This window comes from Ascaphus truei, chromosome 2, assembly GCF_040206685.1.
Source record: "Ascaphus truei isolate aAscTru1 chromosome 2, aAscTru1.hap1, whole genome shotgun sequence".
Classification (NCBI taxonomy): domain Eukaryota; kingdom Metazoa; phylum Chordata; class Amphibia; order Anura; family Ascaphidae; genus Ascaphus; species Ascaphus truei.
In genome coordinates, this window is record NC_134484.1 from 374,054,417 (window position 1) to 374,076,513 (window position 22,097).

A 22,097-nucleotide genomic window follows, 5' to 3' on the forward strand; every position below is an offset into this window, starting at 1 on the left:
TCGCACACCCTTTGTCACATGCTGGCACCTTACAATTTAACATGCTACTTTGTGTACACGCTGTGCGGTTTTTCAGGAAACCGTTTTGTAACACACTAATGTTTTTTAGAGCTGACATGGTTCAAAGCCCTTCTCTGCATGAAGGATAAAAAAAGGAAGCGCATACTGGATCAACAACAAAGTATTCTCCTTTGTTTACATTAAGTGATATATTGTAAAATAGAAAACAAGAATGAGATGATTGTCCTCAGGCTTAGACATGCACCCAGAAAACATTGCAACTCTACAGCATCTTACGTATTCATGCAAACATCTTAATGGAGTCATCACATCTTCATGGTGTCTCAAAATAGAATAGCATTTTGTGTTGTGATACATCATCAGGGATAAAGACAATGACATGACCTGTAAGCAAAAATGTTTTACTAATTATGCCGTAGTTGTACGTTTTTGTGCTAATATGTAACTATATATTAAGAAATTTTAACACTGGTAAAAAAAACCTGTACATTTCTCAGAAATTGGGGGAGAGGTGGGTGTTCATGGAGTAATACATATAGAACAGTATAGCTCCTAGGGACCCACAATATACAGGGTACCATATTTACTAGACAGGATCTCATCCTATTTTTAGAATACCCAACTCCCTTTCCTGTCTTTGGGCTGTTGGTACAGGAACAAATGGACTCCCGAGATGGCCCAGTACAACACCGTGACATCACAAGAACACCACATGACATCATAGTACCGCCCCCTGACATCACAAGAACATGTGAAATCACGGGGCCGCCCTCTGGGTTTTTTCACCATTCCCTACTGTCAGAGGAAGGGGGAATACACTAGTTCAGAATGAAGTTCTTAAATGGGGAAAAAGATCCGTATTAGCTGCTCATTTATATTTGTTTTAAACCGGTATGTGCAGTTTCTCTCGCTCTCCCACTCGCTCTTGATATGTTGTATTCATGTGATTGTGTCTCCTGTTTTGTGTTTGATTCAGTCTTGCTTGCAATGGGATTACCACAGAAGGAGGCAAAAGTCTTGCAGATGCTCTACAACAAAACCATTCTGTGAAAATACTGTGGTAATTACAATTTACATATTAGAATATCTTCTTATCATGTTATCGACAGTGCAAATGAATCTGAAAAATCTTATACAGTATGTGACAGAGAGGCCTCTGCTGCCTTGTTCTGCATTTACTATTGCTGGTGGCATTCTAATTCAGTTGTTTAACTTATGAGATCTGTCAACTCTCACAGATTTTCTGTAAGTCTCACTAATTTAGTCTGTCTCCTTGATTTTTAACATATGCACTCTAAGGCCTCGGACATGGTCAAAAAGGGGAGTTGCCTGGTATTAACTTCTTACAAAGTACACCTTACAAGGCAGGTCGCATGATGAGTTGTAGCCCTGGACTGCATGTGGGAGTTGTCCTGTTATTGAGCTGAACATGGTCACGCAAATGTTGCTGAACAGTCTCAAATTTAAGGTGGTTCGTGATTTGAAACCAATGAAAACACAAAGGCCCATATTTACAAAGCGGAGCTCATCCATAAAATACCTTCCCTCTCATTCACTTAAATGGTCTGGGATATGTTTTTTGGGCTAGCACTCCTTAGTAACTATGGCCCTCAGTCAGGTTGCACACCCTCTACCATCTATTTTTCCTATGTGGGACCCCACACCCCCCTGTCCCCCTTTTCTCTTCATCTGGCCCTGACGGACACAACAACGAGGGTTCCTGGATGTTCATAGACGTTGGTCACTCTGGATAACCTCAGTGCGGTAACCATCTGAGTGAGGTTATATATTCATTACTTCACCAATCTATATTCACTTTACTGCATGGCACTATTTTTGTATTTTTATTTCCACATATACCTGGATCTATTTGCGCTCCCAAAACCTTTTTCCGCCATTCGTCTATGGACTTGGATTGAGTCCTTCTCAAGAGCAGCACTATATTCGGGGATTGTATTCATTTATTTAATTTTTATTACACAATTTGTGTTCACGTTCACTTTTAAATGATATTTGTGCTCGATTCACTTGTGTATATTCTTATGCATGTTTATCATTTATATTTATTAGATATATTAAACTTTTTGTTTTGTTGTTTATATATGTATATTAGCACTGACTGTGCGCATGCAATAGTAGTTTGCAGAATTTAAATGTGATCAAGTGCCTATTTTCAATTGTAAACTGAAGTAATTTCAAAGACTTCCAGATGGGAATAAACGCAACAGAAAGGCTTCTCCTTTTTGTGTTACCTGCTCTTTTTTAATGCCTTTTTTTTAACGTAGGTTGACGGAAAATAGGCTCGATGATGAAGCAGCCAAGAGCTTTGCTGAAATGCTGAAAGTGAATCAGACACTTCGACACCTGTGGTAAGACCTTTTAGACAGTGGCTGTGCTACTTTATAGACCTGCAGTTTTGTATCACCTTAGCGCAGTTCAATGCATTGTATGTGCACACAGCACTGTAGGGTAAGAATTAAGAATATTGTGCAAATTCTTGTCTTAGAAACTCTTGCTCCCCTTGTAATTACCGGTACTTCCTTCTTTAAAGATACAGAGTTGGCTGGTCTATCATTTTCTGTGTTGGGGGCTAATTCGGTATGTGCTGAAGCGTCCAATTGAATGGGGGGGCTTTGCAATTGGCCGAACACCCTTATTCATATCATTGGAGGTTTCTCTATCGTCCACGTTGGCTCAAATTAGCCCATTTGTTGTTTTAACAGTGCTGTACAATAGAAACATACAGAGATGTTAAAATGCAGTAAATTACACATACAATAAGAGCATTAAGTATAAGTAATCATAAGGAAAATAGAATGCTTGCCCCAAATATCTGACAGACTAATAAGCCATTTCTACGCAGGAATACAGTGCATGACAGGGCATATAAAAACATGTACATCTTGGTGGTAAATGAAACAACTATGTGGTAATGGTTTCTCCCTTATAAGTGACTCAGGCCTTTTGTTTATTGGGTCTGACTTCTTCATAATTTGATCTGTGGAATTAACTGTGGCCATTTTTAGGCTTTACGAGTTGCTGGGTTTGCGTGTGTTTCCTTGAAAAACATGTACTCTAAGACTTCCTGTAGTCTCTCCTAAAACCAAATAGCAGTGGTATTTTTAGGGGGTGAAATGTAGGTTGTTGACATGTAAATTTGTCTCCAAAAAAAAAACCACACAAGTGAGGGTACAGTATTTGAGTAATTCTGGCAATGGGTGTTCAGGAAGATGTATAGAGGCACTTGTGCTAGTAGGTTTAACCATACTATGAAAGCTTGAGCCATATACCCAGCTACAGTGAGAAAGTTACAGTACTTGCCAACATGCAAACAAGGCCGGCATGGCAAGTAAGGCCTCAACCCCCAGCACTGCAAGAACTGGAAGACAAACTTGAAAAGCTTAAATGGGATATTGTTGGCCTTGGTGAAGTCTGAAGAAAAGATAAAGGCCTAATTGAGTACAAAAATTGACACGCTATATTACGGAGGTACAGAAAATGGAAGAATCAGTGGAGTGGACTTCATCGTTAACGAGATGGGGAAAACAACATAGTGAAGTATGAAAGATTATCGGTTAGAGCAGCCAGAATCGTCATTCAGTTGACAAAAAGATAGAGGTTTCAAATAATAAAATGCATGCCCCCACGTCAAGTCACACAGACAATGAGGTAGAAGAATTCTACCATGAAATTAACCAATTAAACAAAGGAAATTGTCACCTACCATTATGGGAGATTTCAATGCAAAGATTGGGGCCCAGCAGAAAGACAGCATCCGTTGGCAAGTATGGTAACAGGCAGGGCCGGGTGGGATTATCGTGAGGCTCGGTGCAGGGGCATTTGCGGTGTACTTGTCCGGTGCTGCAGCTTCTCCTTACATGATACAGCGTCATGATGCTGTGCTGTCATGTTGTGTTGGCAATGCGACACCATGTTGCATCACGGTGCCATGCAATGTGACATCTTGTCATGGTAACACAATGCCATTTGACGTTGCGGTGCCATGATAACAGGACCCTGCAGAAGGAGATGCCACCAGAGAAGGTTAAGGCTTTTGGTTCCAAGCCCTTAGGTAACTTCAGGTGCAACAGAGGAAGGCGTATTACATGTTTCTTTATAGATACCAGTAAGAAGTTTGTATATCACTCAAATGGTGAGATATTCCCAGTTAAGAGCTTAATTAACTGTCAGACCACTTTTGTAGAGTATTTAATTACTTGTGGATGCGGCCTACAATATGTACAATAGGTCGCACTACACGTCCACTTTGCACTAGATTTCTAGAGCACAGGAGGAACATTTTGAATGGTGTTACCAATCACCATTTGTCTAAACATTTTCTTCTCTGCCACAGCAAAAGTACTGTAGGTCTTAAAGTTATGGGCTTGGAACATATCCCCCCTTCCATATTGGCAGGCGATAGGGTTAAGGTGCTTTCTCGTAGGGGGACCTTCTGGATCTTCAGGCTTAACAGCGTCATTCCAGGATGTCTGAATGTGAATCTGGACACGAATATCTTTGTCTAGTGTCCATTTTCTCGTATTTGTTCTGGCTTTCATGAATCATTATGATATATCACTTTTCAATTTGTACAATTGAATAACGTTTCATCATTATTTATCTACATTATATTTTATTTATTTATCTGTCAATCCATTAATCAATGAGTGTTTTTTGTTATTTGTTAATTGTTTATTTATGTATTTTTCATTAGTATTGTGTCATGCTTTGGTCATATGCAGCAGGCATGTTTTTTAGTTTTATCATTTATTCATTTTTGTTCCTTGGTATTTCAAGATATGATAAAAAAAATATAATAATGAAATGACTACATATGTGTCCTACATTCGTATGTTAAAAAAAATTTTATTTTATTTTCCCATGTGTTTTGGTCTATTGTACATGTATAGTTTCACCAAATAGGTATTTATACAGCAACTTCCCAAATGCACTTCAGTTTTCAATTATCCTATTATAATCAAGCAAATCAGTATGTTTCACATGGGCTTTCAATATTTTACTGCTACCACTTTGAACACACCCCTGATGAAGTCAGTGCATCAGCCGACGAAACGCGTAGGGCACACATCACGTTAGTGACGATCAGCTGTTGCAAGGATTCCCTGATTCAGGCGTTTGGGGGCTAGGAGAAGTGTGCAGAATTTGTTTGGTGGCATACTGAACTTTACGTGGCTGAAGATTTGTGAGGTGATTAGGCTCTGGAGGTCTGGCTGACCGCCAACGGATTTCAGGCTTCCTGTTTATGCTACAGCACCGGGTTCCCGACATGGAGAGCGGATAGACTGTCGGAAAAGCTTTGAAACCTTTAACCGGTTATACATCAACATGGAGTGATAAACATCGCAATATTCAGCACACCGTGGTCTCCCTGCTGATTACCTATCTGAGCCCTCCCTTGTCATTGTACATTACTTTCTTCTGGAGCCACCGGACTGAATATACTCCATTTCTACACCTCACCAATATCTCTAGTCCTCATTGGGCTTTTGGGTGTTATTGGAACATTTATTCCACCAGCCACACTTTTTTCTCTCTCATCCAGCAGCCCCCTCTTCATTGTGTGCCTCACCTGAATATATCAATCCTCCTCCTAATCAGAGTATCAGCATATGATTGCTGAATTTGTTCTTATCATATTCGTTATGTATGTTTCTGGCTCATTGACATAGGGACTTTGTTTGTCTTGTATTTTAATAAATTGTCCTTTTTTATACATACACTATTGCAATTTGTGCTCTTTTTCTCCCTCTATGCACACTTTATGGATTAGGTAAATCCACATTAGAGCTGCATTTTTCTTTATTTATATGCATTTCAACAATTCATTACTTTTCTCATATTTATCTCAGTAATACACTTTATATATACACCTTTTATATATTTATTCACATACACTTATAATTCTGAGCACTGGTTTTCCTTTATATGTGTGTGTGTGTGTGTGTGTGTGTGTGTGTGTGTGTGTGTGTGTGTGTATATGTGTGTATATGTGTGTATATAAATATATATATGCAGTGGTCGATAAATCACCAAAAAATCTACTCGCCGAACAAAAAAATCTACTCGCCACCTAGTACCAAACGTGTGCTGCTTGGGCCAATAGGAGCTCGCCACGATGTTAAATCCACTCGCCCGGGGCGTGCAAATGTATAGGTTTGTCGAACACTGTATATATGTATATATATATATGTATGTGTGTGAAACAAAGGGTGTATTTAAGAGACACAAACAAATATAGTAACTCACATGAGATATATTTAAGAGCAAGCTTCTCACAGTCCCGGGTGAGAGCTGGACTCTCCAAGATGATATACAGAAGGGGCCCAGCGAGCCGGATGTCCGCTCGCAGCACTAGTGAACCGGAAGAGATGCAAAATAGATTGCTCGACAGATATTGAAACCGCTGATGCATCCTGCACGTGGCCTCGTGCATGGACGCCAAACAAGAGAATCCTCTACAGGCAACAGCAAACAGCTAGGCTGCTCGTAGCTCGTGGCTGACCGAGAGGTTCAACCCTGCATGCGTGATGACGTGAGTGTAACGTGACGACCTCAACGCGTTTCGCACCGCAGTGCTTCATCAGGGGCTGACGTCACTATCACAAGGGTGCCCATATATATATACCCCTTACTCTGATCTAATAATCGTAATTGCATGGCTGTGGCTAATCTTCCACTAAGAGCAGAAATTGTACAAATTTCCAAAAAACATGGAGTAAAAGGAATGGCATTCCATTGGTATATTATGGTATATTAAAGCAAAATTCACTTGAAAGAGAATAATGCTAAATTTACACTTTTAATTTTGGGACAAAAAACATGTCTAACTTAGATCATGTCTTTAGAAAAAAGCCAATCTATATCCCATTAATAATAAAACATAATTTTTCAAATGTTTTTTTAGAAATCTACAACCTTGGTGATGGGAATCCTTCCATCCTTACATTGCAAAATAATGCAACAAATGCATGTTTATATTAATGTAATAAAATACACCCAACATTAAGCATAACAAATACAATAAAGACATAATAATATCACATGATATAACCTCCCCATACCTAGGCATACACTAAGAACTATCAAGAGAAGAAAGTGTCCTACACGGAGGGGGAGGCTAATTCAAATTATAAACACTACAATAATGAAAATAATTTTATTAATTTCCTATCTTTTAAAAAATCTAATTTTTTCTGAGTAAAAACACCTGTTGGCAAAAAGATTTTATTTATAAAAACCAACCTATAAAAGTTTGGTCCTCATTTGAAAATATATATATTTTCAAAATTTACTTTATAAAAATTACTTACAAAAACTACTATTTAAAATAGTTTATAAAATCATATCCCCCAATGGCGTCCCCTCTAAAGTTCGGTGCTACACCTTAAGTAAAATGGAATGTCTCTTGAACGAGCATCAACTACATTTGTCCGTACTTATACTGTGTCATTAAGTGTCCTAATGATGACTTTATTTTTTAAGGAATGGCGTGATATCAAGGAGGTTTCGTTCTCAATTCAAATATCCAATATTGTTCTCTACGTAGCAAATGTAGATCCCTGTTGCCACCTCTAATATTGTCACCAGGGCATTCGATAGCCGAACAGTGCAATGCTCTAGGGTCACTATTGTGTACTTTGTGAAAATGATCTAAAAGGAAGGTGAGGGGTTTACCTTTGTCTAAGAATTGTTTAGTGATATTCGTAACATTCCTAAGGTGCTCAAAGATCCTTATTTGTAGACACCTGATGGTTTTTCCCACATATTGCAGTCCACAATCGCACTGCAGCACATAGATCACAAACTTGCTGTTACAATTAATGGAAGACTCTATCTGACAGTCTTCCTTGGTGGCAAATGATTGAACTTTATTTGTCGGTGGATAAACAGGCCTACTGTAGCATCCAGAACATTTAAAACACCCTTTTGGTCTCTGAAAAAAGTTTGGATCCCTCTGTTATTATAGTCTGTGCGATCGGGATGCTTTGTTGCAATATATATATATATATATATTGTGCCTGCCATAAAGATTTATTTGGCAGATCATTTTCTCCCCTTTTGGTGTCATATCTTAATATTATAACATACATTATTTTCAGCCCAATTTGGTTTTCCTTTTATTTTCTTTTTTATTTACTGTGAAAATAAAAACACCATGATCTAGGAAAGAGGGGGAAAATTATGTACTAATAACATAACCTATTACTTTGAAACCACAAATGATTTTACACATGTAAGTGTAACAGGGACTTTAAATACATCTTTATCGCTTCTATAAATAAAATAATCTACCCGCTCTCAAAATCTTTCTGTAGAAACCAAATTAAATTGCCTTTTCAAATGGCCTCAGTGTGGGTTTGTAGCTTATTAAACAATATCTAGGTAAACACATCTGTTTCCTGGTAGGAATTGCAGTCTAATTTCCAGAATTTACTACTCGCTGGACAAATCCAATAAAGTCCAATGTCCACATTTGTAACGCTTTATTATGCTTCTTTAGCATGTTACTGCTTGTTTAGATATTTTCCCATCATTTGGCAAAAATAAAAGACCAAAACCAAACAAATCTGCAAAATTAGAAGACAATTTTTTTTCTTTTTTTTCTTTTTAAACCCACGTCCAACACACAAAAACTGTTTAGACATGAAAGTGCCCTCCCTTAGTGTTACGTGCCCTCCCTTGGTGTTATGTGCCCTCCCTTAGTGTTATGTGCCCTCCCTTAGTGTTGTTCCAGTTTTGATGCCAGGATACTTTAGTACAAAGGCCCTAAGGAGTCAACCATGACATGATTTGAACCAATGGGCTGCAAAATCAATGGGTACAAATCAATGGCACTGTTGCTTTTAAATGTTATTATTATCGTCTATTTGTATAGCGCCAACATATTCCACAGCGCGGTACATTGGGGGTACAGAGATTTTGTAATTGCATAATGAGAGTAACATACAAATACATCTAAGGACAAACATGCACAAACAGATACAAATAGGTAATGAGGAGGACATGCTCATCAGAGCCTACAATCTAGTGTGTGTGTGTGTGTGTGTGTGTGTGTGTGTGTGTGTGTGTGTGTTTGTGTGTGTGTGTGTGTGTGTGTGTGTGTGTGTGTGTGTGTGTGTGTGTGTGTGTGTGTGGAGAGACAGAGAGAAAACACAACACAGGCACTCCTAATGCAAAAAGGTGAAATTGTATTCTCAATGTTTCACTTCCCAATGGATCCTTTATCAAGAGTTCCGTTGAGAGTACATTTTCACCTTTTTACATATTGGAGTGCCTGTCCTCTTTTTCCCTGTCATTGTGCTTCTCTGGACATATCTATCTACTATATATTTCTGAAAGCATTGTATGTATGTATGTTTCACTGTGTTCCCTGTCCCTAGCTGAAATCTCATTGGTCCCTTGCCCGCCCGCCCCCGCACACCTCTCATTGGCCTCACACACTCACACCACCCCCTTGGCCCGCCCCGACACCTCTCATTGGCCTGAGGCGGAGTGACGGGCCAAAGGTCCAAAAAAAACACACACACACCTCTCTCTCTCTGTCCTCTCCCCCCCCCCCATCACACTCACCTCCCCCCCTCCCCGGTGCTCCACTCACCTCCCCCCCTCCGCTCCACTCACCTCCGCTCCACTCACCTCCCGCTCCACTCACCTCCCTCCCGCTCCACTCACCTCCCTCTCCACTCACCTCCCTCTCCACTCACCTCCCTCCCGCTGCACTCCCTCTCCACTCACCTCCCTCTCCACTCACCTCCCTCCACCTCCCTCCCGCTCCACTCACCTCCCTCCACCTCCCTCCCACTCCACTCACCTCCCACCCGCTCCACTCCCTCCCACTCCACTCACCTCCTGCTCCACTCACCTCCTGCTCCACTCACCTCCCGCTCCACTCACCTCCCGCTCCACTCACCTCCCTCCCAGGCGCGGGGACAGGCAGTGGGCAGGGCAGCCTGCCGCTGCCACGCGGCACCTAAGATGGCGGCGAACGGAAGGACCCCCTTCCTCCCTCGCGGACTAAGTAACATGGCGGCGGCCGGAAGGAGAGGTCCCGCTCCACTCACCTCCCTCCTGCTCCACTCCCTCCCGCTCCACTCACCGGCTCCCAGACGGAGGGTAAGCGCGGCGCGGGCCTCCTGCCACTCTTGCCCCCGCCAGCTTCCCGAACTCACCTCCTGCCCCAGCCAGATGCCACGGGGTCAAGGTAAGTCACCCACCGTCACCCACGCACTGTCACCCAGTCACCCACACACCCACCCGGTCACCCACACACCCACCCAGTCACTTTCACCCAGTCACCCACTTTCACCCAGTCACCCACTCACTCACCCACCCACCCACTCAGTCACCCACCCACTCACTCAGTCACCCACCCACCCACTCACTTAGTCACCCACCCACTCACTTAGTCACCCACCCACTCACTCAGTCACCCACACACCCACCCAGTCACCCACCCAGTCACCCAGTCACTTTCACCCAGTCACCCACTTTCACCCAGTCACCCACTCACTCACTCAGTTACCCACCCACTCACCCACCCACTCAGTCACCCACCCACCCAGTCACCCACCCATTCAGTCAGTCACCCACCCATTCAGTCAGTCACCCACCCATTCAGTCACCCACCCATTTAGTCAGTCACCCAGTCACCCGGGGGAAGCCCAACCCTGTCGTCCGCCCCCCCAAAATTACATCCCGGGCAACGCCGGGTCTCTCAGCTAGTATATATATATATATATCAAATATTCCTGTATGCTCATTTGCATGTCTTAGGCAGGTCTGCAACCCCGCCTTTCACCATTATCACCCAGCACACAGCACTTCCACTGCAGCAAGGGATTCTGGGAAATGACATGCAAATGGACACACAGTGTCACCTTTTGCTTCAAAACCATTTTTAACATGGTTCCCTATAGGCTTAAGCTTGCTGCATGGTCACAGCTTTAAGCACAGCCAGGGTTAAGCTGCATAGCCAGAAAACCCACCCACAGACAGCTGTTTCGACCTTAATGGGTCTCCTCAGTGTGGGGTTGGTTAGCTGGCTATGCAATGAAGCAATGAGGATGGGGTTTACAATACTTAGTTAAGTTATGGTGACTACAAAAAGTGACAAAAACCCTCCACAGCAAAGCAAATGAGCATACAGGAATATTTGCTATATGCTTTGCTGTGGAGGGTTTTTGTCACTTTTTTTACTCACCATACCTTAACTAAGTATGTATATATATATATATATATATATATATATATATATATATATATATCTTATACTATATTAGTGAAAGCACTGTATGCCTGCCTGCCTGCCTGCCTGCCTGCCTGCCTGCCTGCCTGCCTGCCTGGATGTCCGGTGTCCCTAGGGGAAATCTCATTGGTCCCTTGGTCCGCCCCCGCACACCTCTCATTGGCCTGAGGCGGAGTGACGGGCCAAAGGACACACAGGGACACACACACACAGGGACACACACACACAGGGACACACACACACACAGGGACACACACACACAGGGACACACACACACACAGGGACACACACACACAGGGACACACACACACAGGGACACACACACACACAGGGACACACACACAGGGACACACACACACAGGGACACACACACACAGGGACACACACTCTCCCCCGTCAGTTGGACCGCAGCTCACCTTCCACACCCCCCCCTCCTCTCCCGGTGCCCCTCCTCTCCCGGTGCCCCTCACTCTCTCCCCCCTCCCCACCTCACCCAAATCCCGACGCTCCGCAACATCCCCAGCCGCACCATCACCCTCACCGTGCGCCGCGGAGGAAGCGCGGCCCTGCTGCTCAGCAGCAAACTCCAGGCTCCTCCCCCCTCGCGGCGCGGCCCGGGCCTCCTGCTCTCCCCCTCACGTGCGCCGCTACCGGAGAGGGGAAGCGGCGCGGGACTCCCCCTCACGTGCGCCGCTACCGGAGAGGGGAAGCGGCGCGGGACTCCCCCTCACGTGCGCCGCTACCGGAGAGGGGAAGCGGCGCGGGACTCCCCCTCACGTGCGCCGCTACCGGAGAGGGGAAGCGGCGCGGGACTCCCCCTCACGTGCGCCGCTACCGGAGAGGGGAAGCGGCGCGGGACTCCCCCTCACGTGCGCCGCTACCGGAGAGGGGAAGCGGCGCGGGACTCCCCATCACGTGCGCCGCTACCGGAGAGGGGAAGCGGCGCGGGACTCCCCATCACGTGCGCCGCTACCGGAGAGGGGAAGCGGCGCGGGACTCCCCCTCACGTGCGCCGCTACCGGAGAGGGGAAGCGGCGCGGGACTCCCCCTCACGTGCGCCGCTACCGGAGAGGGGAAGCGGCGCGGGACTCCCCCTCACGTGCGCCGCTACCGGAGAGGGGAAGCGGCGCGGGACTCCCCCTCACGTGCGCCGCTACCGGAGAGGGGAAGCGGCACGGGACTCCCCATCACGTGCGCCGCTACCGGAGAGGGGAAGCGCGGCGCGGGACTCCCCCTCACGTGCGCCGCTACCGGAGAGGGGAAGCGCGGCGCGGGACTCCCCATCACGTGCGCCGCTACCGGAGAGGGGAAGCGGCGCGGGACTCCCCATCACGTGCGCCGCTACCGGAGAGGGGAAGCGCGGCGCGGGACTCCCCATCACGTGTGACGCTACCGGAGAGGGGAAGCGCGGCGCGGGACTCCTGCCACTCTTGCCCCCCCCCCCCCCAAGCTTCCCGAACTCACCTCCTGCCCCAGCCAGATGCCACAGGGTCAAGGTAAGTCACACACCGTCTCCCAAGCACTGTCACCCAGTCACCCACACACCCACCCAGTCACTTTCACCCACCCAGTCACCCACCCAGTCACCCACCCACCCACTCAGTCACCCACCCACCCACTCAGTCACCCACCCACCCACTCAGTCACCCACCCACTCAGTCACCCACACACCCACCCAGTCACTTTCACCCACCCAGTCACCCACCCACCCACTCAGTCACCCACCCACTCAGTCACCCACCCACTCAGTCACCCACTCAGTCACCCACCCACTCACTTAGTCACCCAAAAACTCACTTAGTCACCCACCCACTCACTCAGTCACCCACCCACTCAGTCACCCACTCACTCAGTCACCCACCCACTCAGTCACCCAGTCACCCACCCATTCAGTCACCCAGTCACCCATTCAGTCAGTCACCCAGTCACCCACCCATTCAGTCAGTCAGTCACCCACTCACCCACCCACTCAGTCACCCACCCACCCACTCAGTCACCCACCCACTCAGTCACCCACCCACTCAGTCACCCACCCACTCAGTCACCCAGTCACCCACCCATTCAGTCACCCAGTCACCCACTCAGTCACCCACCCACACACCCACCCAGTCACCCACCCACACACCCACCCAGTCACTTTCACCCACTTTCACCCAGTCACCCACCCACCCACTCAGTCACCCACCCACCCAGTCACCCACTCACTCAGTCACCCACCCACTCAGTCACCCACCCACTCAGTCACCCAGTCACCCACCCATTCAGTCACCCAGTCACCCATTCAGTCAGTCACCCAGTCACCCACCCATTCAGTCAGTCAGTCACCCACTCACCCACCCACCCACCCACTCAGTCACCCACTCACTCAGTCACCCACCCACTCAGTCACCCACCCACTCAGTCAGTCACCCACCCACTCAGTCACCCACCCACTCAGTCACCCAGTCACCCACCCATTCAGTCACCCAGTCACCCATTCAGTCAGTCACCCAGTCACCCACCCAGTCAGTCACCCACTCACCCACCCAGTCAGTCACCCACTCACCCACCCAGTCAGTCACCCACTCACCCACCCAGTCAGTCAAGTCAGTCACCCACCCACCCAGTCACCCATTCACCCACCCAGTCAGTCTCCCACTCACCCACCCAGTCAGTCTCCCACTCACCCACCCAGTCAGTCTCCCACTCACCCACCCACCGACCCAACTCACCCACCCAACCACCGACCCAAAGTCACCCACCGACCCAAAGTCACCCACCCACCCAAAGTCACCCACCGACCCAAAGTCAAACCGACCCAAAGTCACCCACCCACCGACCCAAAGTCACACACCCACCAACCCAAAGTCACACACCCACCGACCCAAAGTCAAACCGACCCAAAGTCACCCACCCACCGACCCAAAGTCACCCACCCACCGACCCAAAGTCAAACCGACCCAAAGTCACCCACCCACTCAGTCACCCACCCACTCAGTCAAGTGTCACACACCCACCCAGTCACCCAGACACTCAGTCAACTCAGTCACCCACCTAGCTGTCAAGGGGGGGGGAAGCCTAACCCTGTCGTACGCCCCCCCAAAATTACATCCCGGGCAACGCCGGGTCTCTCAGCTAGTATATATATATATAATCAAAAAATAAATAGATGATACCGTTCTGTGGCTAACGAAATGCTTTTATTTGTGCGAGCTTTCGAGATACACTGATCTCTTCTTCCGGCGATGTTACAATGAATGAATGAATATATATATAGTTTCTCATATTAATAAATGATATACTGTATTCATTTCCATATTGATATAAAGTAACACACGTGTTGCCTGCTCCCAACAGGCTTTTGAACAATCAGATCACAAATCATGGAGCCAGTGTCCTGACGGAAGCCCTTACACACAACACCGTTATTGAAGAGATCTGGTAAGGCTCTAATTTTATCTGCTACCGGAAAAATGTTTATATTGGCCCTTACTGTTAAAGGTTAATGTGATGTGCGTGACAAAATGTTTCAACAACTTTACTAAATACTGTACCTGTCTTTTTGTTGACGTAAAGTCACGGAATTAGAGGAAATACCGATATAGATTTATTTTTGGGTCACGTTGAATGTGACTGTGTTCCTGAAGTTTTTCTGCCTTTCCACATGAAGTACCCACATTTTAGGTCTCAATAGTCAGTGTCACGGGAGACCAGGACTAACACACCAGGGGTAAACTCGCCAGACAGAACAGAGTTAATGAAAGTGAATTTATTGGTAAAAGATAACCGCAACTGTTCAGAACATAAAACACACTCCCAACTGGGGTAACTGGGGAACTCCCTGCAGGCCTAAGCGGCGGGACCTCTGAGAAGAGATTTTCCCTGTTCTGCTCCCACGTAGTGTTCAGCAGCCACTGCTGTCAGATACCCCAACCGACACACCAGGAACCCAAAACACTGGGACCTGTAACTGCCTCTCGCTCTGGCTGGAATTCCCACTAGAACTCTGAACTAAGTAGGGGCCTTCCTCCCCACCTCTTATACCCCATGCCACAGCATGGATACATGGTTACGGCCAGGTGCCTTCAATATGGCCCAGCTGCTGATTGGTGGGTTAACATGCAACATTAAAAGAGTAACATGAAAACAGTTACATAGAAAAGGTCAGCCTGCAGATAGAATTTGTAAAAGAAAAAGGAGTGCGCTTTAAAGTGTTGAAATTAGTTTAATTTGAGCTAACTGTACGTTATCAATTCTAGTTTGCTTTTAGTTAACGAAAACCAGGTAGATAACAAGGAATTTGCCTTTTTCTTTTGGATCTCAAACTTTAACGCCCGTGTGATCACAAAATATTTCTAGAAACAGTAGTCTTCGACAAATCCTCAAAACGTTACTTCTCAAAGCAAACTTCTTTTTACATTAGAAAAGCAGTTGAATTCTGCAACGTACTGAATGCAATTTCTTAAAGAAATACCCCCCCCCCCCTCCCATTTGTTTTTCATTTAGCTTACGTGGCAACCCAGTAATTTTGGATGAGAATCGGCCTTTGGAGGATAACGAGAGAATCAAGTACTACTAAGTCTGGGTGCTGGGAGATCTGGACGACATGAACATTGGAGACCAAAGACCTACAATAAAGGAACATTATATAACTGAGCCATATAAGATGCTTCCTGTCAGTATAACAACTTCATAACTGAAAGCCATTTGGGCACCAAAGGAGTTAAGCCTCAATATTGTAAGAGCCACCTTGGAGTGTATACATGTGAGAGACTTATAACACTATATGTATCTACTTACCAGGCTGACGATAGAGGGCACAACTGGAGAGACAAATTAAAAATAGCTGAAGTGTGAAGAAGGGTGGTGTAAAATGAATAATGTTTTCGCTGCACTTTCCATGTCTTGTTTGTACTATTAGTATGTTTGATGTTGCTGCTAGGGATGGGTGGCTGCTAAGGGACAATCAGCTGGGAAGTAAGTTATACGAATGTATGTGCTTTGCACTGTTCATATTATGTAAGAAACTGAGGCATATAATATTTGTACTGATAAACACATTTATTTTGGGTAGTATACTTATTTTGCTGCAGAAAAATGTTGGTGATTGAGATTTGCCATCTTGCTCATGAGCTCCCTGGGTGTTTTATTTAGCTTAGCTTTTCTAATTGAGGAAGCTTCTTTTAAAGCGGCTACACTAGTTGTTGTTTTATTTTTTTTAAGCTTGCCCAAACTGAGGGTTCCCCCCGGAGCTCAATTGTAAAAAAAGATGACGCTAGACTACAGCATTCTAGTGCCAGTTGGGGCGAGCCCAGACACCACAGGCATTTGTGTCCAGGGGCAAATAATTTTTGTGCCAGTACTGTGGGAATCAGGGGCCCATGGGAATCAGAGGACAAAGTCGTTTCTGGCTCAGGTGAGAAAAAAACAAAAGCAGGGATCATTGATTTAAAGGAAGCTAAATCTTTCATGTGTAACATATAAACTGGGCATGGAGCCAACTCCTATCAGTTATCTCTGTTTTTAAACTTTGCTTGGGTGACCATGACATTGTTTCTGGAGATAACACAAAATGTTCCTCTGTATCCCAGAATGTCACATAGTTTCTCTGGATTCAGTGGCGATGTTGTCACAGTATGTTAGAATATACCCCAAGCTATAACACTAGAAAGAACCACGAAGCTGGCTACTGTACTGTACATCAGTAGCAACTTCACCTGGATAGCAGATTTAGCTTTAAGGTGGATTTTCTGCCGTAAAAAATTAAAATAAAATATACATTACATAGAAAAGCCAATACGTCTCTTATCCTCCCATGCCTCGGAATAGATGTCATCTTTTAGTTCAATGACAGAGCACTTCATAGGCTGAAAAAAATTCCCCTTATGTGTACATCTTGAGGGGGGGTTTCTACTAAAGTCTCCTGGCTGCAAAACGGGGATAACGCCAGTGCACATGAAATGTACCATACAGTATTTATATATATATTTTTTATTTTTAAATCTCTTAATTACTGTCACAGCCATTTGATTTCGGTCAAGCCTGAGATTCCCATCGAAAGTTGCAAAAATGACTTGAAAAGGTATGAAATTAAAAAAAATGGCAACTAGCCCGTGGGTGCCCAACTCTAGTTCTTCAGCCCCACCCCCACCCCTATGATGATCTTTAACGTTCTTGTTCTTGATGATGCACCAGAGCCTGGACCTTGCAAACAGAGCCACTCACAGAGAAATATCCGTTGCCACTGTGACCTTTAACACACTGGGGTTTTTTTGACGATCCTCTGGCAGCAGGAAAGCGCTTACTTAAATAGGGAGTGGCATACCGGTGATTTATTTATCATTGAAGAAGACAGACATAATGTGTCAGTACTCATTGATGAATAGTTGGAGACTGAGCAACACATGGTAACTGAATAGAAGTGCATGCATGCTACAGCGACTGCATTTCAGGAATGATGTCCATTTAAGTGCTAGGAAAATATTCCTCCTTAAAGTGTATGTGAAGGTATAAAGGTATAAAGCGTTCACCCAACACCGTACAATCCCTTCTGTTGGGAAAAAAACTTGTTGGGAAAAAAACTTAACAAAATATAATAAGCAGAAAGAGTGTGGATTTTAAAACGACTTTTTTTTTAAATTTATTTTTAACATATAGCTGTTGTGTTTATCTGTAAATTAAAAATATCCTATAGCCTTTGCATTTTCTTGCACTTTATTCATCTATACATGTTGCAGTCATAGCAAAATTAGCTGCCTGAGATGCTATTGAACATTTCCTTTTTGTGGGTGTCGTGCACAGATTTTTGTATGTCGTAGGAACAGTATTGATATTTTTGCAGTTTTTTTATTTGGCACAACTTTCATGTTCTGTAAACGCACATATATATCGTATTTATTTTTATTAACTATACTCAGTTCTCATGTATTAAATGTTTATCCCTTTTTAGTATGTTCTTCATTCTGTTCTTTTGTAATTGTGACAATAAATTTTGTTTTTAAAATGTGTTATTTTGTTTGAATGTACAGTATATGCTTGATCTTTTCTATGAAATGCAAGATGCAGGGCTGTTTTGCAGAGCAGAATCAGAACACTGCTCAGTGAATCTCTTACGTGTAATGTGTGTGAGCCATAGATTACAGGTTTCAAAACTGGTCATGATCTTTTGTACTCTGTATGCCTACAGTATGGATTATACTAATTATGTCAGATTTACCAGTTTCAAAGACTTTCAGCTGCATTACTTGTTTCAGGGGAAAGAAACATTGTAAGCATAGAAAACAAGAACAGAAATCCAGTTTTTAGCACTCAATCCCCACGGTCTAAGTGATTAACTACACATAAAAAATAACTTATTTACATCTTTTAAAAAAAATAATGGAAAAATAGGTGCCGGGGAGGCGGCCGGTCATGATGGCCGCTACTCATGTAGGCTCCTGCGGGGAGAGTGTTTTTAAGCCCTGGGCAGCAAGCCATATAAGATTGGGATCCCCTGGAGGCCAAAGTTGAATGGTGCGAACCATCCCTGAGGAACATTAGTAAAAAATAAAACATAAATAATACCCCCACAACAGCGGCGGGTTGGCCAAGGGAGGCAAAGGGGAAATGCCTTCCCGGGCCTGTCAGAATGGCACATTTTCCGGCCGGTGGAGAGAAGGATTTCTGTGCACAGCTCTCCAGCTGCTGCAGAGCTCACTTTGCAATCCCTCCTCTCCCGGGCTGGCTCCTCTCCTGTACCATGGGAAGGTGTGTGTGCGGGGCCGGTGTCATGTCAAATTACTGTACAAGTTGCCAATCCACTGTGTTTCTTGTATGTGTATGTATGCCCAACGGAGGAGGCACAGCCGACAAACAATGAATAGACTGGAAACGTACTTGGTGAGTACCAGCTCTTTTCTATTTTGCTAAATTGTCAGTCATGTATTTACAGGCTTTACACTTTTAGCATGTGAACGAGCCAACTGGTTTAGAGGGAGCTAAGTTGGTTTGTTTATTCGTTCAAAGTGACTATTTACTAAAGTGTCCTGGATGTTTCTTGCTAGCCTGCTTAGGACTGCTTGGTTAGCCTGTAAGGCATCTTTTAAGTCATCATCAGCAAGTAAGATATACCAATGCTTGTTTAAATGGTCTGTAGCCACGTTTCACTCCTGATTGTATGTTCCAATGAATCTTATTGTTTTTTTTTTGGTTACTTGTGACCAAAGTTTTGTCATTGGGGAGTACAGTATTTTGCCCTTTTGTGTACACATTTAATAGATTTGCAAACGTTACTTTCATCAGCTGGGCTTGTTTTTAGAATTCCTCCGCAGTTTCCCAAATTCCTAGAAACTGGTCCAAAGGGGTTGCCTCAAATCAGAGCCAGTGGATGATGGCTGTTTGCACACAGAATGCTGTTGTTAGCCGTTTGTTTGCGGTATATAGTAGTGATCAATGCATCATTTGTAGATCTAAAACGGTGATTACAGCCGTGCTATATTGTTGGCAAAACGCAGAAGAGGAGGGCGGTACTAAAGATTTGTAAGTCCCACTGTGAGCCGGAGCCTGGTAGGAGACCGGTGGGCTGTCAAAGAATGAGAGGGAGGGGGAGAGAGAGAATGAGAAGGGGGGGAGAGAATGAGAGGGAGTGGGGGAGAATGAGAGGGAGGGGGGAGAGAATGAGAAGGGGGAGGGAGTGGGGGAGAATGAGAAGGGGGGGAGAGAATGAGAAGGGGGGGAGAGAATGAGAGGGAGGGGGGAGAGAGAATGAGAGGGAGTGGGGGAGAATGAGAGGGAGGGGGAGAGAATGAGAGGGAGATGGAGTGGGGGAGAATGAGAAGGGGGGGAGAGAATGAGAAGGGGGCTGAGAGAATGAGAGGGAGGGGGGAGAGAGAATGCTGCTGGGTAATGCATTTTTCTCCTGTGGCTGCCCTGTGTGCATTTGTTCTGTTTTGTGGTGTGTGTGTGTGTGTGTTTGGTTCTGTTTTGTCGTGTGCGAGTGTGTCTTCTGGGGCTGTCCTGTCGGTGTTGATGGAGAGAGAATGAGGAGGGGGTCAGAGACGGGGGGGAGGAGAGAGACGGAGGAGGGAAGAGATTGAGTGGCTGGGGAGGAAGATAAAGACTATATAGAAGAGGGAGATGAGAATGAGGGAGATGGTGGAGTGTGAATGAGAGGGAGGGGGGGCAGCGAGAGGGAGGGTGGAGAATAAGAGGGAGGGGGAGAGCGAGAATAAGAGGGAGAACAAGACTGAATGGGAAGGGGGAAAGAGAGACTGAGTGGGAGGGGGGATAGCAAGAATGAGGGAGATTTGGGAGTCGGAGATGGGGGAGAGCGAGAGGGAGATGGGGAGAGCAAAAATAAGAAGCGGACAGCGAGAATGGGATGGTGGGGGAATGAGAGGGAAATGGGGCAGTGCGAGAGGGAGGGGGGGTGAGAATGAGAAGGGGGTAGGGAGAATGAGAGGGAGGGGGGAGAATGAGATGAGGGGAAGTGGGGGAGAGAGAATGAGATGGGGAGAAAGAGAGGGAGGAAGGGGGAGAGAGAGGGGAGAGATAATACGAGTGGGGAGAGAGAAATAATGAGAAGGAGTGGGGAGACAGAATGAGAGGGAGGGGGAGAGAGACTAAGTGGGAGAGGGGAGAGAGAATGAGAGGTAGATGTGGGAGAGCGAGAATGAAAGGGAGATGGGGAGATTGAGAATGAAAGGGAGGGGGAGAGAGTGAGAATGAAGGGAAGGGGTGAAGAGAATGCGAGGGAGGGAGGGAGAGAGACTGTGAGGCACATGGGGGAGAGAGAGAATGAGAGGGAGGGGGAGAGAGACTGTGAGGCACATTGGGGAGAGTGAGAATGAGAGGGGGAAGAAGAGAATCAAAGGGAGAGGGAAGAGAATCAGAGAGGGGGGAGAGTGAATGAGAGGAAGGGGGAAAAGAATGAGAGGGAAGGTGGGAGAGATAATGAGAGGGAGCTGGAAAAGAGTGAGAATGAGAGGATGGGGGGAGAGAGAATGAGAGGGAGTTGGGGAGAGAGGGAATTAGAGGCAGGAGGGAGAGGGAGGGGAAAAAGAATGAGGGAGGAGAATGAGAGGGAGGGCAGGTAGAGAGAGAATGTTGGTGGGTAATGCATTTTTTCTGTTGTTATCCTGTGCGTATTTGTTCTCTTTTGCCCTGTTTGTGTGTGTTTGTCTTTGTCTCTTCTGTGGCTTTCCTGTGGGGGGGGAGGAGGGGTGGAGAGAGGGGGAGGGAGAATAAGAGGGAGATGGGGGACAGCGAGGATGAGGGGGAGAGAGGAGAGGGTGGGGAGCTAACAGGAGAGGGTGGGGGGATAGAGGGATGCAAGGCTGAAGGTTCACCTAGGATGCCTAATACCCTTGCACCGGCCCTGTAAGTGTGTGAATCTTTGCACATTCTTCTCACGGACAAAGTCCGTGATTATTCAGAAAACGCAGTGTGCCTAAAAATCACCATTAAAAAAAACAATAGCAGCGCTTATACCTCTTGCGGCATACGCGCCACGTGGAACTGCAGGGTGGATGTCTCCTGTCGCGATCCTCATATGTTCTCGGCTGGCGCCGCCGCGTCACGTGAGCGGTTCCAGCCAATGAGTGCGAACCGCTCACGGCCACTCCTCCCTGTCTTCGCTTTGCAGTTTCCCCGGTATAATCAAGATGCCGCTCGGCGGCAGCATGATGGTGACGTCACCGGATTGCGCTCCCGCTCGGTGGCATAATGAAGCCCTTGCGATTCTAAGAATGATGATGTGGTTATGAAACCATTCGGTGCTTCGAGTCTTCTTAGAACTGCCAATTGAGCAAGTAGAGTTACAATTATTAAATCATATTGTTTAACGGGACACGTT

At 45.8% G+C, this 22,097-nt stretch overlaps 1 protein-coding gene and 1 long non-coding RNA gene across 4 annotated transcripts in view; one reads left to right on the forward strand and one right to left on the reverse strand.

Annotated features, from left to right (window-relative positions):
* Positions 1 to 18,269, forward strand: part of NOD1 (nucleotide binding oligomerization domain containing 1) — a 77,330-nt gene extending 59,061 nt beyond the window's left edge. For all 3 annotated transcript variants that reach the window (XM_075587067.1, XM_075587066.1, XM_075587068.1), the window contains 4 exons: positions 998 to 1,081; positions 2,307 to 2,390; positions 14,624 to 14,707; positions 15,773 to 18,269. In XM_075587067.1, the coding sequence (XP_075443182.1) occupies positions 998 to 1,081; positions 2,307 to 2,390; positions 14,624 to 14,707; positions 15,773 to 15,845 (325 nt within the window). In that variant the 3' untranslated portion in view covers positions 15,846 to 18,269. The remainder of the gene's footprint in view (positions 1 to 997; positions 1,082 to 2,306; positions 2,391 to 14,623; positions 14,708 to 15,772) is intronic.
* Positions 237 to 21,921, reverse strand: LOC142487550 (uncharacterized). The gene is made up of 3 exons (XR_012799253.1): positions 21,734 to 21,921; positions 3,746 to 4,038; positions 237 to 2,746 (listed from the first exon to the last, which is right to left on the reverse strand). It is a non-coding gene; the product is annotated as an uncharacterized LOC142487550 (long non-coding RNA).
* Positions 21,922 to 22,097: the final 176 nt, after the last annotated feature.